We start from the raw sequence: 16,572 nt of genomic DNA on the forward strand, positions 1-16,572 counted from the left end.
GGTGACTCAGGTGCTAGTGTAGGCAAAGAGGCACTTACTGGGCCACACCTCAGACAATACTCACTCTGTGCCACCTCAGTCCCACACCTCCATGGCAAGATGCTGGACTTCCTTGTAGCCCAGTTACTATTTCTCCGAACTGTTCAATGCAAACAGCCAGCCCATTTGGATCACAATCTTCAATCTTAACTCTCTTCATACTCTTTGAGGGATGCTATCCTGTGACCCCTCAACTTCCTCCCCAGTCCAGTCTGGACCCCATTCACCAGATAGCACCTTCAGTTCCCTAAACTTACTGCCTTTCCATCAAACACACTTAGCAAAACCTTAAACCCTGGTTCAATGCAACCCTCTGTCTTTTACGTGCCTATACTCAGGCTGTTGAGCACTGAAAGAAGGGAGGGGGGGAAAAAAATCACAAAACTGAGCAGAGACAGGTTTCATTAGAAATTCAGGGATCCTAGCCTCAACCTGGCCCTTGACACCTGCAGCCCTGAGTATACAGACATTCCCAAAAAATGTTTACTTCAATTCTTCTCAGGCCACAACCTCACCTATTTTTCCAGGTACGTGAAGGGCCACCAGAAATGAAATATCCCGAGTTTCCTGCCACGATACCAGATAAATCTCGCTGCCCTTGCTTCCACACAGTGCAGAGGCGTATCTCCTGCTAAGGCATCCCTCTCTAAATGCATCGAGTGTTCCACCATCCCAGGAACCTTGCTCCCCATCACAGAGATCCTCTCCCTCTCCCAGAAGGGCTTCTTTCTACTGTGACCTTTCCATCAGCATTTAACTTCACTGACTGGCTCCCATCTTAAACCACAAAATGCCTCTCCTCTTCATACCTCTGTCTTGTTACTGACCTCTGTCCTCCTTCCTTGTCATAGACATGGTCCATTAAAAAGCTGTTTTTGTTTCCTATTTACTTCTCAATAACTGTACTTTTGACTCTCACTCAAAATGTCCCTGAAATCTGCTGAATCCGTTCTTAATCAAGGCCACTGACTACCTCGATGTGGCTAAATCCTGTGGAGGCTTAACAATCTTTATCTTACTTTTCTGTAGCTTTCTGGGTTTTTTTTAACATGAAGAACTAGGTAACTTTTTTAAAAGATTTACTTATTTTTTCACAGAGAGGGGAAAGGAGGGAGAAAGAGAAGGGGAGAAACATCAATCACTTGCCTCTCACATGCCCACAGCTGGAGACCTGGTTCACAGTCCAGGCATGTGCCTCAACCAGTATTGAATCAGCGACCTTTTAGTTCACAGGCCAGCACTCAATCCACTGAGCCACACCAGCCAGGGGACTATTCTGTAGCATTCGATGCTGAGTTATTCTGTGCTTTTTGAAATAACTTCTTCTCTTAGCTTCCATCATATACAATTTTCATATCTTCCTACATACCTTTTTTTTGTTTCTTTTACAAGTTTTTCTTCCTCTAATATGCTCTGTCTCTTAAACATGAATCTTCTGCAGGGTTCTGTTCTTAGCTTTCTCACATAACAGACAACCATTCCAATGGCTACATTTGCCATTAATGCTTAGTGCTACTGTATCAGTATCTGTAGCACTGATCTCTCCCATGATCCAATGGCCTACAAATGGTATCTCCAGATAGATATCCCACAAGTATCTCAAATTTAAAATATCCCAAAATTAAACTCATCTTTCTACCCAAACTCAGCCCTTGTCTATTCCCAGTCTCAGAAACACCCTATGCACCTAACTGCACAAGCCAGAAACAAGTCCTTTTCCTCTAGCCCCATCCAAATTAATCAGTCTACTGACTGATCCTCCTCTTATTTACTGAATTTATACCCTTTCTTCATCCATATTGATAACCTTAATTTGGATCCCTATCATTATCTGAAATTACTCCTCCAAACTGTGGCCAATATAAACTTGATGGGTTGTCATTTTCACATTAAAAGTTTTTTGGTGGCACTTTATTGCTGCCAGTTTAGAAAATTATCAACATTTTTATCCACTAATTCTTGCCAACATCCTCTGCTATCCTTTCAAGTTAGCAGGAACCATATTCAACCACTATTAAGGAAGTATTCATCCTTCTGATTAAATTCTGCATTCCAGCAGCACTGAACCCTTTGTGGTTGCTGATGCTTTTCTCCAGGCATTTTTGTACACCAGGCTCTACCTGGAAGGCTCTTTTATCAACTCTCCTTCCTGTCCCAGATCTCAGCTTTCTCTTTTGGATCCTGAGTCCAACAGCATTTCCCCTATGCAGTCTCCCCTAATTCTCTCCACCATTACTGAAGACTGAATGATATAGCACCATTACTCCCTTGCTCCTGTGGCCCATTATTGACTTTGGAAAGTACTATTATTGCCTAAATTGTAATTGTTTATCTTCCCAACATGCTCTAAACATCTTGAGGGCTGAGACTATTATTTGCTTTTGCTCATGTCTGTAGTACCTAGTAGTTTGTGGCACTGGAGTTCAATTGCATTGGCTAAACTGAATTTTTTCAGAACTTTGCATTTAAATCTCTCAAGGGCCTTATAGCATCTAGTCCAACAGATTCATGTCTCAGAGGAAGATACTGAGGTCCAAATGGACTGTTTTTCCAAAATCACAGGGCTTGTTTAGTGGCAGGGCAGAAACTTGGCCATTTGATTTTTAAGCTAGTGTTTACCTTTCTCAGTGTGATGTGCCAGCAAAGTGCTCCTTTGGGAGGACTCAGGAGAGGTGGAATGAGAACACCTTGTAGAGTTGTTCTCCACACCAGCACTTGACTTCTCAGTCATTCTGTCCCTATTAAATCAAGGACAGATGCCAAAAGACAGATCTAGTCTCTTAGGAGTGGTTAATCTGAGCTGATCCTGGGCAGTTTAGGAGGTAAGCAAGAAGAAAGCTAAAACAGACTCTGAGTAACAAATACTGGTAGATACCCAAAGTTACACTCTTGTGACTGAGAAAGACAGTGAGACTAATTAAAAGTTTTAGGAAAATTACAGAATTCCAACACTTGAACACAGCTATCTTCTCCCCAGAACAGAGGTTTTCTATTTTTCACAATGTGTATAACTATAAAACAACAGTTCAAATGACTACTAGGCAGATAAAGCAGAGATTTGGAAATTTTTTGGAAATACACTAAAAATACCCTAATGTGCAATGTACTATGAAAAAAAAAATCAGGAAAAATACCTCTGCATTTTATGTGATAGGTGAAATTATTTTGGGAATAATTTTTGTGAAATGAGTTAGATCTTTTTCTTTTTAAAAAAAATATATTTATTGATTATGCTATTACAGTTGTCCCATTTCCCCCGCTTCACTCCACTCCATCCTGTTCATCCCCTGCCTCCCACATTCCCCCCCCTATAGTTTATGTATTGGCTTCTACATTCCCTACACTATTCTTACCCTCCACCTGTCTATTTTCTACCTACCATTTATGCTTCTTATTCTCTGTACCTTTCCCCCCTCTCCCACTCCCACTCCCCTGTCGATAACCCTTCATGTGATCTCCATTTCTGTGGTTCTGTTCCTGTTCTAGTTGTTTGCTTAGTTTGCTTTTGTTTTTGTTTTAGGTGTGGCTGTTTTTTACTGTTCATATTTTTAATCTTCTTTCTCTTAGATAAATCCCTTTAACATTTCCTATAATAAGGGCTTGGTGATGATGAACTCCTTTAACTTGACCTTATCTGGGAAGCACTTTATTTGCCCTTTCATTCTAAATGATAGCTTTGCTGGATACAGTAATCTTGGATGCAGGTCCTTGCCTTTCATGACTTTGAATACTTCTTGCCAGCCCCTTCCTGCCTGTAAGGTCTCTTTGGAGAAATCAGCTGACAGTCTTATTAGTGAAGTTCTCCTTCATTATTTGTTCATATAAGTTTTCAATTTTTTGTTCTTCCTCTTCTCCTTCTGGCACTCCTATAATTTGGATGTTGGAATGTTTCAAGATGTCCTGGAGGTTCCTAAGCCTCTCCTCATTTTTTTGAATTCTTGTTTCTTCATCTGTTCTGGTTGGATATTTCTTTCTTCCTTCTGGTCCACACCGTTGATTTTAGTTCCAGTTTCCTTCCCATCACTATTGGTTCCCTATACATTTTCCTTTGTCTCTCTTAGCAATAGCCTTCATTTTTTCATCTAGTTTTCGAACAAATTCAACCAATTCTGTGAACTTTTTGATTACCAGTGTTTTGAACTGTGCATCTGATAGGTTGGCTATCTCTTCATTGCTTAGTTGTATTTTTTCTGGAGCTTTGATCTGTTCTTTCATTTAGGCCATTTTTTTTTTGTCTTGGCATGCATGTTGCATAAAGGGGCGAAGGCTTAGGTGTTCCCCGGGGCAAGGTAACGCTGGTTGCTGTGTGTGGGGGAGGGGCCGAGAGGGACCAATGGCGGTTGCTCCACTCTCTGCCAGATTTCAGTCACTCCCTCCCCTACCCACAATCAAACTGGGCCCCTTTGGTGCTGGTTCCCGAGTGAGTGGGCTTGTGCATGCTCTAGGCTCCTGTGGGTCTCTCCAAGGACCTCTCCTGTGAGGCTGGGAGTTTCTCCTGCTGCCACCTCAACCCCCATGCGTGTTTTCAATCAGAGGTTTGAGGCTTTATTTCCCCGAGCTGGAGCCCTGGGTTTCGCAGTCTGCTTCACTCCGCTGCCGTTCCTCCTAGTTTATGCGTGAATGTGGGGCTGTGGGGTCCGCCAGCCACCACCTTGCCACGAGTCCTTTCCGCAAGGTTGCCTGTCTCCACCCCTCCTACCGGTCTGGATGAATGTTTCTTCTTTATCTCCTTGGCTGTTGGACTTCCATGCAGTTCGATTTTTCTGTCAGTTCTGGTTGTTTTTTGTTTTTAAATTGTTGTTGTCCTTCTTTTGGTTGTGCAAGGAGGCACAGTGTGTCTACCTACGCCTCCATCTTGGCCAGAAGCCAGGGGACCTTTTTCTTTGTCCAAATTGTTTTATAAATAGTAATAAATGTACACGTAAAATGTAACCCAAAGGAGGTGGGCTGGGCTGAAGGAATTACTCCCTAAACACCACTTCACAACTGGCCTACCGGGGAGGTACAACCTTCAGTACAATCGAGTAGCTGGAACGCAGGAGACTGCCACCACAGCTATAGCTCCAGAGCCTGGAAGAACCCCACTCCTTTCTCAGTTCTGCCTCTCCAACCCTTTAACTCAGTTGGGAATTCAAGTCTCATGTGGATGCATCTGACTAGAATCTAGAAATGAGTCTGAAAACTGTATTTTTAGTTTACTAGCCTTTGCTGTAAGGGAAGCCACAGTGAAGAGAGTATGGAACAGTGAAAAGCCAATCTACTGCCTCCTTTACTGAGCATGCCGGGTGCCAAGGTTTACAGACGGGTCCCCAGCTTACAATGGCTCAACTTATAATTTCCTGACTTTACGATGGTGTGAAAGTGATATGTATTCAATAGAAACTGTACTTCGCGTCTGAATTTTGATCTTCCCCAAGCTAGCGATAAGCAGCCCACCTGCTGCGATGCTGGGCATGCTGCAGCCCCCAGTCAGCCACACGATCACTGGGGCAAACAGACGGGGCTCTACAGTGCACTGTGTTGTCAGTTTTGGGAGGGCCAGGAGGAGAAGGGGGCATTGTGTTCAGAGCACATGTAAGGTAGGCTAAGCAAAGCTATGATGTTTAGTAGGTCAGGTGTTATTAAATGCATTTACAACTTGTGATGGGTTTATGTGGAGTCTGTCTCGGGGGTACGGCTTCCTAGAGGAAGTGGTATCTGAACTGGAAGTCTGCCAGGTGGTTTCAGCGAGTATCACAAATGGAGGCTTGTCAAACTACAAGACTAGCTAAAGGCCCTACAGAGAAGTCACAACAGGAGGCAAGCAGCATGTCCCTCCAGCTGAAGAAGTAGCAGTTGAACCTGGGGAGGAAATTCTCCTACCACCTGAACCAGTCCATTTATCAGATGAAAGAGGTAAAGGAGCAATGTAAAGAACCAGGAGTAGTAAGTCTAAGATAAGTCTAAGACAAGAACTAAACATGAAAAAGAACCTAAAGGAGTACAGAAAGCTGAAAAACTTTCCCTCCCAGCAAAGTGAAGTTTACTGAATATTAGATACTAATAGATATTTTATTATTAGAATATTTACTATTAGAATACTAATAGATATTTTACCATCAACACTGGTCATTCCATGGTTTCCTTTACTTACCTCTCAGGTTCATCTGATGAGCTGGTGTGCCACTGGATTCTTCTTTGCTCTTGTAGCAAGAAATAGATGTATCTTTAAAGGTGCACCAATACTGCTTATAACCTTTTAGAGTCAGCTTTTTTGGCCTATGTGTCAAATAGAATTAAGAGAAAAAACACTTTTGAAATAACTTTATCAATGCTTTTTGTTTTAGCACCAAAGTTTCACAATGTTAAAAGTCTCAGGCCACGTTTTATATCTGCTAAATTCAGTTCCCTTTTGCCAATGTATTATATTCAGTAGTACTAGTATTGACTTTGCCCCTTCCTTCCCAAACAGTCTTCTCAGGAAGATCTCACAAACAGTGAATGCGCAGAGGAGAAAGACAGTAGGGCCAACATTCCGGTATTTCTGTCATTTGTAGCCATCTGTATTACAACCAGGTCACATGGAAAGGACAGGAAAAGAGAGGTGAAGTAAATGTCAAGAACTGGAAATTTTCTAGGTCCCATAATTACCCACAGATTCACAGATGTCTGTAGGGCTGTCTTTGGAGCCTCTCTGAACCAGCAACTTTACCTGGCATGACTGAAGTGGGGTATGTGCTCTCTCTCTCTCAGGGATGTATTTCTTTCTTTCTTTCTTTTTTTAAAGATTTTATTTATTTATTTTAGAGAGGAGAAGGGAGAAAGAGAAACATCAATGTGTGGTTGCCTCTCATGCGCCCCCTACTGGGGACCTGGCCCGCAACCCAGGCATGTGCCCTATATTGGGAATCGAACTTGTGACCTTTTGGTTGTCAGGCTGGCACCCAAACCACTGAACCACACCAGCCAGGGCTCAGGGATGTATTTCAATGGTGACTTTAACTGGCCACTCCGATGTCAAACATTACAAAGATAGAGCAGTCATAAGGGAGAGTAAATAAAGAAAAGTACAGGTAGATGAAAAAAGTATAAATGGCAAAGAAAGGGGGTGGGGAGGCAGCAACATCTGAAATCATGCCCTTATTTCAGAAATGTTATGTATGATGAGCTGTTTTATGTTTAGCTACAGTAAACAGTTTATTCCATAATGGCCTTGTATATTACATTCCACATAACCTCCTCTCCTCTTTCCCCTCTCTGCCTTAATGCCTAGCTCTCGTGATTCTGTGAAATACGACTAGACTGTTACAAGTCTATATAACATACACTGCAACCTTGATTATAAAATGTTTCATGAACAAATGGATAGAATTCAATAGAATCTGGGGCTCTGAACAAGGCAGTAACTCCTGGCAGTAAGAGTTTACTATGCTTCCCCCAGGTGGGCCACTTACACTGACTGTGACGCTACTACTACTGTAGGAGTCGCAGTCCATGTGAGGCAATCTGGACTACCGTCTTTTTTTTTTTCTTCCTTAAGAAAAATGTTTAGTGGCTAAAACAGAGCACTGTGATTTTAATTTGGTGTAAATGGTTATTTCCCCTCATTTTAATTTAGTGTTCATCTAATTGGTAAGTGCTTTTACAGATGCATTTGCCAGTCAAATTTACAGTAAATTTCAATAATGTGAACAAAACTATAAGACTGACACTTATTATTCATTAGTATTTGGAATTCCTACATTTTTTGTACTTACTTGAAAACTTTAATATAGTCAGCAAGTTCAGGAATTGAAGTGATGTCACCCTGGGGAAATAATTTAATCATTTTTTCTTATTTTCATGAAATGAGAACTCTAATATTTGCTATCTGATATCAAGAACCAGTTTACTTAGCTAAAATACAATTATGAAGATTGTAAAGGTACAATCATATTATGTGGTCATACAGTACAAAATGTCATAAAAAGCTAGTAACATTTGATCAAAATGGCAATTTATACAACTCACAAGAATACGCTGTTGATACTAACTAGAACTGTTTGTATCTGCATATGGGAATTTTGTAAATCATAATAGCCCCAAGATAAGTGCGTCTTCTGTAATAACTAATTTCTAAGCTTCAGAATCATAAAACTAAACTTAGCACTCAAAATTTTTCCTGAGACCCACTTCTTTCTTCTTTTTATAATACATCAAATTTGGAGACCACTAAATGGATTTTACCCTGACTCAAGATTAACTCTTCCTCCCCAGGAACGTTCCACTATCACTTGTAAGACAGCGTGCAGAGTGTCAGAAGACCTATCTTTACTGTGTTAGAGGCACCAGAGACTACAACAATATTAATTTTTAAAGTTTCTGAAAAACTGATGTCTGAATTCTCTAAAGCATTAAATATTTCTCTATATCCCCCTAAAACTTCATGACAGCCTAAATCAACAAAAAGGTAAGCATCAATTCCAAGTAAATTAGTAGATAAAAGGTTCACCCTACCAGAATTGTTGATGTTTTACCCCCTTCCAAAGTAATCTCCAGGTCTGAAAGGGCAGCATCAACTTCATCAACTTCTTTGTCACTGTTGTTCAAATGATTCTCTGATGTCATGATTGACAGCTTATTGATATGATACTGAAACAAGAAATGTTATTTAAATGACTGTTCTAACTCACAACTATCAACAACTGAACCTAAAACAAAAACAACAAACTAAGCAAACAACTAGGACAGGAACAGAATCACAGAAATGGAGATCACGTGGAGGGTTATCAGCAAGGAGGGGGAGGGAGGAGAATGGGAGAGAATGGGGAAAAGGTACAGGGAATAAGAAGCATAAATGGTAGGCACAAAATAGATGGAGGGAGGGGGGTGGTTAGAATAGTATAGGAAATGGAGAAGCCAAAGAACTTATATATATGACCCATGGCATGAACTAGGGAGGGGGAATGCTGGTGGTGCAGGGTGGAGGGGAATAAATGGAGAAAAAAATGGGATAACTGTAATACCATAATCCAAAATATATGTTAAAAAAATAAATGTTCTAATGAGATTATTATCTACATCTATAATGAATGGTTTTCATCACCTAATGTGAAAAGATAGAAGTGTCCAGGAACTAGAATGATAGGAAAATAAAGGTGATGGCACCTGAAATCAATGTCCTAAGTCTGCTAGTAAGTATTTGTCCAAAAGAAGAAAGATATTTGGGCATCTACAAATAAATTCCTACTTTGGAAGGTCCTAGGCCTTAGTGGTAAACACATCCTCCACTAAACTCTACACAAGCAGAGATATTTTAATGTTCCCCTATCCTCCACTGCACTAGTTATTCCCTATGTCTAGAACAGGGCCTGGAACCAATACATATTGAATGAAAAGAATATTCATATAAGGTCATTTGTGGAAATGGTTAACACTGATTACCTTATAATTCCAGTATTATCCAGAAAGTTGGTTATCAATGTCATGTTGAAAGCTAAAGCTGCATTTTCCCCCATTCCTCAATTCAATGCTGACAACATGGCCAGAGGGAGATGTTGTTTATAGTGTTATGTAAGAATGGTAAGATGGTTACAGGTGACTACATATACACATGCATAAGCACTGATAACTACTCCTTTATGTAAACAGAAAAATCTCTGGATATAGATTAAGTAGTCACAATTTTAAATACACTTAGAACAAATATTAATTGTCAATTAGATTTTAATGCTAAACCACAGAGAGGCTTTATACAATGATAAACAGAACTTTTAAATCACGTACTCTTCAAAGCACTAAATAGCACTCCAAATTTCTGAAGTATATTCACTGAATATAATCTATTCATGAGAACATTTAATGAACTAATCTGAGGCCAATTATCAGTGTTCCTCTGTATTTTAAGATTTAGTGAGTCAGTAATGAAAAGTCTGTGGTTATGCCTTCAGTTGTGCTGGAAAGAGATCCCTACAGTGGTAGGACCTTCCACAAATCAATGCAGAGTAAGGTAGGTTGGGGATGTCACAGGCAGTGGCCTCAAATGTCTGAGTATATTAAGAGTCATGTGGAGAGCTGCTTAAAAAATAGAGATTCTTAGGTTTACTCCCAGGGATTTTGATTCAGCAATTCTGGGGTCCAACCTGGAATCTGCATTTTTACTAAGTGCCTCAGGTGATTCTGATGCAAAAGGTCCTCGAGTTAAATGCTTTAAAAACGGTGTTACTAACTTTTCTACTTTATTTTTTTTATCCACAGTTGCTTCTTATGAATTTTTTTTTTTTACTACTATAGATTTATTTTACACAAGGAACCAGAAGCCCCAAGGAGAGCAGTCTAGAGTATAGGGTATCTGAAGTAGAAAATAGTAGGCATCTATCTCTTTGTCATGCTTTCAAAGTCTTCCCCCTTCTGATACTGATGCTACCCAGGGCCTTCAGGTGAGTCTCTGGGAAGGCTTCTAACAACTTAAGGGATTTGTAATACAAAATCCTTTATTAAATCTAGATTCTAAAGTGGTCCAGGAGCACTGTGCTTAGGGACATTCAGTCTCCCCAAATTAAAATCCATGGTTTCTGAGGTATTTTTTACTGCACTGAAATGGATTACCTACTGTACATTGGGTAGGGGGAAGCTACAGAATAATCCCACTTCTGTGACAATATGAGTGTGTATATATTCATTCAACAAATACTTTTTGAACACCTACTATGTGCTAAACATCGTTATGTTGACTTAAAAAAAAAAAAAGCACAATAAAGATAAAGAGAAATAACCTACAATGAAAGTTTGTGGTTTTCCCCCTATGTATTTTACATGTATCATTCTTTCATTGGCAAAACTCTCACTGAAAAATTACAAGCCCATATTCTAAGTGAGCAAGATACACGCAGAAAGTCATAACCAAGTGAGGGACTTTCAATAAAACTGTTCCTCTAAAACGGCATGGTACTGACATAAAAACAGAAACACAGAGCAACGGAACAGAATAGAGAGCTCAGAAGTAAACCCACACCTTTCTAGTCAATTGATACTTGAGAGAAGAAGCAAGCGTGGGCTAAAGATATGTTATTCAATAAATGGTGTTGGGAAAATTGGACAGATACATGTAGAAAAATGAAACTAGACCACCTTCTTGCATTACACACAAGAATAAATTCAAAATGGATTAAAGACTTAAATGTCAGATCTGAAACCATAAAAATCATAGATCAAAACATAGGCAGCAAAATCTTGGACATTTCTCATAGCAATATTTTATCAGATATATCTCCCCCGGCAAGGGAAACAAAAGAAAAAAATAAATAAATGGGACTAAATCTAACTAAAAAGTTTTGCACAGCAAAGGAAAACAACAAAATAAAATGACAATTCACAGAATGGGAAAACATATTTGCCAATAAATCTGATAAGGGGTTAACATGCAAAATTTATAAAGTACTTAGAAAAGAACACCAAAAAACCAACCCAATTAAAAAAGGGGCAAAGGACCTGAATAGACTCTTCTCCAAAGAGGACATACAGATGGACAATAGACGTACGAAAAGATGCTCAATAATAATAAAACATTAGCTATCTACTTCTTAAGGATTCTCCTTCTAAAAACCTATTGATATTCATGATCAGTTTCACTAGTTTCATCTTCTTGAAGGGTATTGTTTCTGCCATAGCCCATTTTACAAATATTATCATCCCCAGCTGTTTATGAACTTATGCAAGTAAGCTTCATTTTAGAAGTCTTATTTTTAATATAGACTGTTTCCAAAGGAAAAGTGAATAGTTAATATACATCTGGGGGTGGGAGGATTAATTTTTATCCTGTAAGACACAGAAAAGTAACTATTAAGTATACTAACTAAATTCTTAGATGAGACAAAAGATTAAACACAAGTCATATATATATTTTGCCTTCCTAAGTATCTATTCACTTTCTGCACAGCAAAAAAGCAAACATTATTAAAATGCTACTGGATTACTATGCTACTTCACTATCTAAAAATAATTTCATATCCTCTTCCCCCCAAAAGTCCCATTTACCAATACTCTTCACTACCTGCAAGGCTGCAAACATCATCATTTCTTCTTCTGTGCATTCAATTTCTTCTAGGAGAATAGCCCATTTGGCCTGCTCATAAAGCTGATTGATTCTGATTGCATCATACTGCAGCAAAAGAGACACAGTTCTTTTATAATACATCACTTTTAATATTAAAAAGTTTGAAAACTTTGAATAATTCACTTTAAAACTTTGTAAGAAAAATTTAATATACAAAAATCTTAAGGGATTTTTATTCATTATCAAATATGCAATAATAAGAAATATACCTACAGGATTGGATATATATCTACATCTAATTTTCCATTAAAAATGACAATGAAATCTGCTAAAAGATTATTATTATTCAATGTTAGGAACAGATTCTGTATGTTGTTTTCTAGGGAAATAACCATTAGATATTAGTTCTTAACACAAGGAATCTAACTTGAAGGCATTAAAATAAGGCAGAACTGATTACTCTTTGGTATTATTATTGCAACGTGCCACACTAAAATGTCATGATCAGAGAGTAAATTAATTATTTGAGGAAGATCTTGCTCACTGTGTAAACACATACCCAAAGTGGCAGGTCCTTAGACACAGGAATTATTTTAAGAATCCAAAATAGAGGGTACATATAGAAACTTGTAGAAAAGATTTACTTATGCTATTGAATTTTATTTATTTATATTTAAAAAATCAATACTAATGTATTAATAAAATCTTAGAATGTTAACAAAATACATAACTCTCTTTCTTGCCCTCAGCAAATATACTTACGTTCCCAAAGCCTTTTTGGTTTTACTAAAATTAGATATGTTATGGCCTGAAAAGGAACTGCAATGATTTTTAATGGTTCTACTATATACTTTACTGTTGAATAATGAATTATTTAGGCACTTACTAAAAATGCTAACTATATACATTAAAGTCTAGACTATAATCTAGACATGAAACAGATGAGATGGTAGTTGAGACTTCCCCCCACTGATAGGGAAGCAAAAGACCCAAATCTGTGTGCCATATCTTTTCTGGGATAAAACACTCCATATTTTTATAATAAACTTAAATCTTATCAGTAAAACAAAGTACTTCAGTAGCAATCATCTGACAGTAAAAACATATTACAATGTTTGGCTATAAGACAGGAAGACCTGTAGACTTTAAAAATTTTTTTAAAGCAGTGTGTTTTGGTATATAATTAGAAATCAAATTGAAAAAGTAATCTTTCAAAAACTTTTCTTTTACCTGAAGTACAGACGAAGAGAGGTATGAAAAAAATCCAAAAACAAACTTTACCAATTCCATGTCTTTTACCAAATTAGTGCCTTTGATATGCAAATCGATCAAAAAAGTTCAGTTATATTTTCAACTTACTAAAACAATACATTTATTTAAAATACAGATGCCTTTGTCGAATACTTTGGGTTTTTATGATTCAAGACTTGTTATTTACAATTTCTTACCCCACCAACTTCCAAAAAACAAACATCCAAATGAACAAAACAAAAAGGAAACAAAAGAAGAAATTCCTCTAAACCCTTGGTACCTTTGGATTCAAATCAAAAAAGCTGTAATACTTGAATCGGAGCAGCAAGGCCTCATTTTCCTTCACGTCTTGTTCCATGAGAGATCTTGAGGAATCAAGCCACCTGGATAAGTTAACAAGAGCAATGGAACAAAGCAAGACAGATGTAGTAAACTATTTCTACTTCTAATTGGATAAGAAATTCTTCAATTGTATCTATATTTTGAAACTTACCCTTGGTTGATTTTTGCTTTGTCAAGAAGAGCCTGAGGCTTGAACATTTTCGCCAAGATTTCTGGCGACGTGATTGGCTGACTGACAGCAAGTATACCAGGGTTGCCTTCTGACAATGCACTGTCACCAAACCACGCAGAAGTCGGTGACAAGGGGCTTCCATCATGAGCGTCATATGTGGGGGTCATTGTTTTACTATAAAGTCCTGGGCTTGAATATATACTTCCTAATAAACAACATGAAAAATAGGTAGTAAGTATGAAGTAGAGAATCTTAGTTTTCAGTAACACATGCTATTAATGATATAAAAGTACACTGTGAAACTCAAATGTCATTCTGGAAGAAAACTCAGTACATTACCTGTCTTGAAAACATGTGAAATCAACTTTTAACACTCTACTTGTATAACATTAGATCATACAATAACAAGGCAAGTTGGTAGAAATTCTGGGGATAAAATCAGTGCAATAGAACTAGAAGATAAGGCTATAGCTAAAGCAGACCAACACATTTTGTTTTCAATTGTGGTGAGGCTCACCTTTCAGAGGGCCAATGTAAAGAACATCAGTGCCTATAGGAAAGGAAAGAAAGGAATTCAGAAGGTAAAGGAAAGGCAGCAATAGAAGACAGAAATAAAAGAATGAAAATGAAAAGGAAACAGGAAAAGGAAAAAACAGGTTTTTCCTAAGTGTGAATCATAAACTGAAGTACGTATTTCAAGTGGACTTAAGAGTTAAAAAAAACCTTAGAAGCTATAATCTAAGTAAAATAACTTTTCTGTCCCATTCAAAAGAATGAAGCTGTGCTCTAGTCAAGTGTCTAGTAACAAACATGTCCTCGTTTATCACCCTTTGAAAACCATACCATGTTTTAAGACAGCTCAATGTAAGTGAGTAAGTTCACATAAACTAAGAAAATAACGTTATGTTAATGTTTTCTCAATGAATAGCTAAACTGGTTCCAACAGATTTACAAATAAAATATTAAAAGTAAACAGCCTCTTTCCAAGTCAAAATTTTATCTAACAAAAGTACATTTTACAATGAAAACCTTGAAGTGATACTGTCTTTTTTTAAGCTTCTGATTCCTCCGTTTTGAAGAGCTAGGCATATAGTAGAAGCTACATAAATAAAGATCTGCTAAATTAGTCAACTCATATGTTCTCTATCATTTAAACTGCAAAAACAAAGGAGTTTAGATTAAGACTTTTAAAAACAATTTCAGAGTGACAATAAATAAAAGCACCTCTCCTCCGAAGTCACATTTCTGTTCATTTATCTTGACTTTAGTCATAATTTTTAGAAAGAGTGTAAATGCATATCATACTGTGTTTAGTGGATGATGGAAAGAGAACAGCAGCTGTTTCCATGACCTGGTTTAGGAATGTGCTTAGAAAGAAATCTCTCCTCTTTCCTAACTTCTGCCCCACGCAATGACAGAAACAATTACCTATTAAAAAGTGGTGGTAATGCTAGAGATTTTTGCAGTTGTCATGACCTAATCTAAGAAGAGAACACAATTTTTAAAAAACCTCTTGCTAGCTACAGGCTATCTGATTTGATGTCCCTAATATGTGTTCTAAAGTAACCTGTAGAATCTGAACATTGTTAAACTTCAATAAGCAACAAAGTAAGCTGGGAACTGTCCTTTTTAGGCCTTTAGAGAACATTGTAATATTATTTTGTAGCTTTAAAAGCTAAAACCTTAAGCTACAAGGGCACCTGAATAAAGTTAGAATTAATCATTTTCTTTATGAAGTTTCTAAAACAGAAAATACATGTGTGGAACTAAATCACACATTTAATAGAACCAGCCTCCAACTCAAATCTCTTTCCTATTGGTTTTCTATACTTTGTACACTTCATATTTGATCACCTCATTGTTACTATTTATTCTTATGTTGTTAGGCACTCTATGGTAATAACTCATTTGTTGTTCCCAACAATCTTACCATCTTCATTTTAGAGGAACAAATTTAGGCACAAAGTCATTCAACAATTTGTCCAATGTCAACACTTAAGTTGCAGAGCCAAGCTATCAGTCAGCCAGTCTGACTGCAGTTTTACACACTGCCATTCCCAATGGTGTGCATTTACTTGTTTAGTTATTGACGTCACCACTGCTGTTGCAAAATAAGTTTCTAATACACACTTCTGTGCTTATTTCCCATTTTTAGCAGCATCACTAGATCAGAGGGTCTGTGCATTTTAAACTCCTTTTAAGCCTCAGTTCAGTAAGAATCCCGACTAGCTTGTATTCCTGATTGCCCAAATTAAAACATATTTGAAGGAGAAAACTAACACAAGGTTACATAAAGAAATATACTTAGCAACAAAATATGAGTTTGCTGAACTCTATAGAAAAGTAACTTAAAACTATGAGGAGAAATAAGGAGTTCAAAGAGAACTATATTCTCAGGCCATCTGTTATAGATATTTAAAAACTGTACATAATCTATCAGCTCCTGAGAGTACTGCTATGTTAACATCAAAGAATCTTCCTCATAACTTATATTTATATTCTTATATATGCCTTAAAGTACTAAAGTATATTATATATTAATACATTTCAGAAAAATTTTCATCAAAATACCTATCTCATACCAAGTCACAGGTGAATTAAAAAATATAAATGTTGATATTACAGGTAAATTAAAATGTTATCAATATAAAATAATTATGACAGTATTAAAAGATACATAATTTTTATATTTGTAAAGGTTTTCTTTGGAATATTTTTTATTGATTATGCTATTAGTTTTCCCAATTTTTTCCTT

The 16,572-nt window shown here is 37.4% G+C and overlaps 1 protein-coding gene across 8 annotated transcripts in view; it reads right to left on the minus strand.

Moving 5' to 3' along the window:
* The window catches only part of FERMT2 (FERM domain containing kindlin 2), an 80,121-nt gene that overhangs the window by 8,160 nt on the left and 55,389 nt on the right, over positions 1–16,572 (minus strand). For 5 of the 8 annotated variants that reach the window (XM_045201321.3, XM_045201320.3, XM_045201319.3 and 2 more), the window contains exons 5-11: positions 14,335–14,367; positions 13,797–14,022; positions 13,584–13,686; positions 12,050–12,157; positions 8,515–8,649; positions 7,776–7,825; positions 6,173–6,297 (exon numbers count right to left, since the gene is read on the minus strand). In XM_045201321.3, coding sequence (XP_045057256.1) covers positions 6,173–6,297; positions 7,776–7,825; positions 8,515–8,649; positions 12,050–12,157; positions 13,584–13,686; positions 13,797–14,022; positions 14,335–14,367 — 780 coding nt within the window. The remainder of the gene's footprint in view (positions 1–6,172; positions 6,298–7,775; positions 7,826–8,514; positions 8,650–12,049; positions 12,158–13,583; positions 13,687–13,796; positions 14,023–14,334; positions 14,368–16,572) is intronic. The other 3 variants (XM_045201325.3, XM_045201323.3, XM_024567389.4) reach the window with 1 other exon arrangement.

Source organism: Desmodus rotundus, chromosome 7 (assembly GCF_022682495.2).
Source record: "Desmodus rotundus isolate HL8 chromosome 7, HLdesRot8A.1, whole genome shotgun sequence".
NCBI classification, from domain to species: Eukaryota; Metazoa; Chordata; class Mammalia; order Chiroptera; family Phyllostomidae; genus Desmodus; species Desmodus rotundus.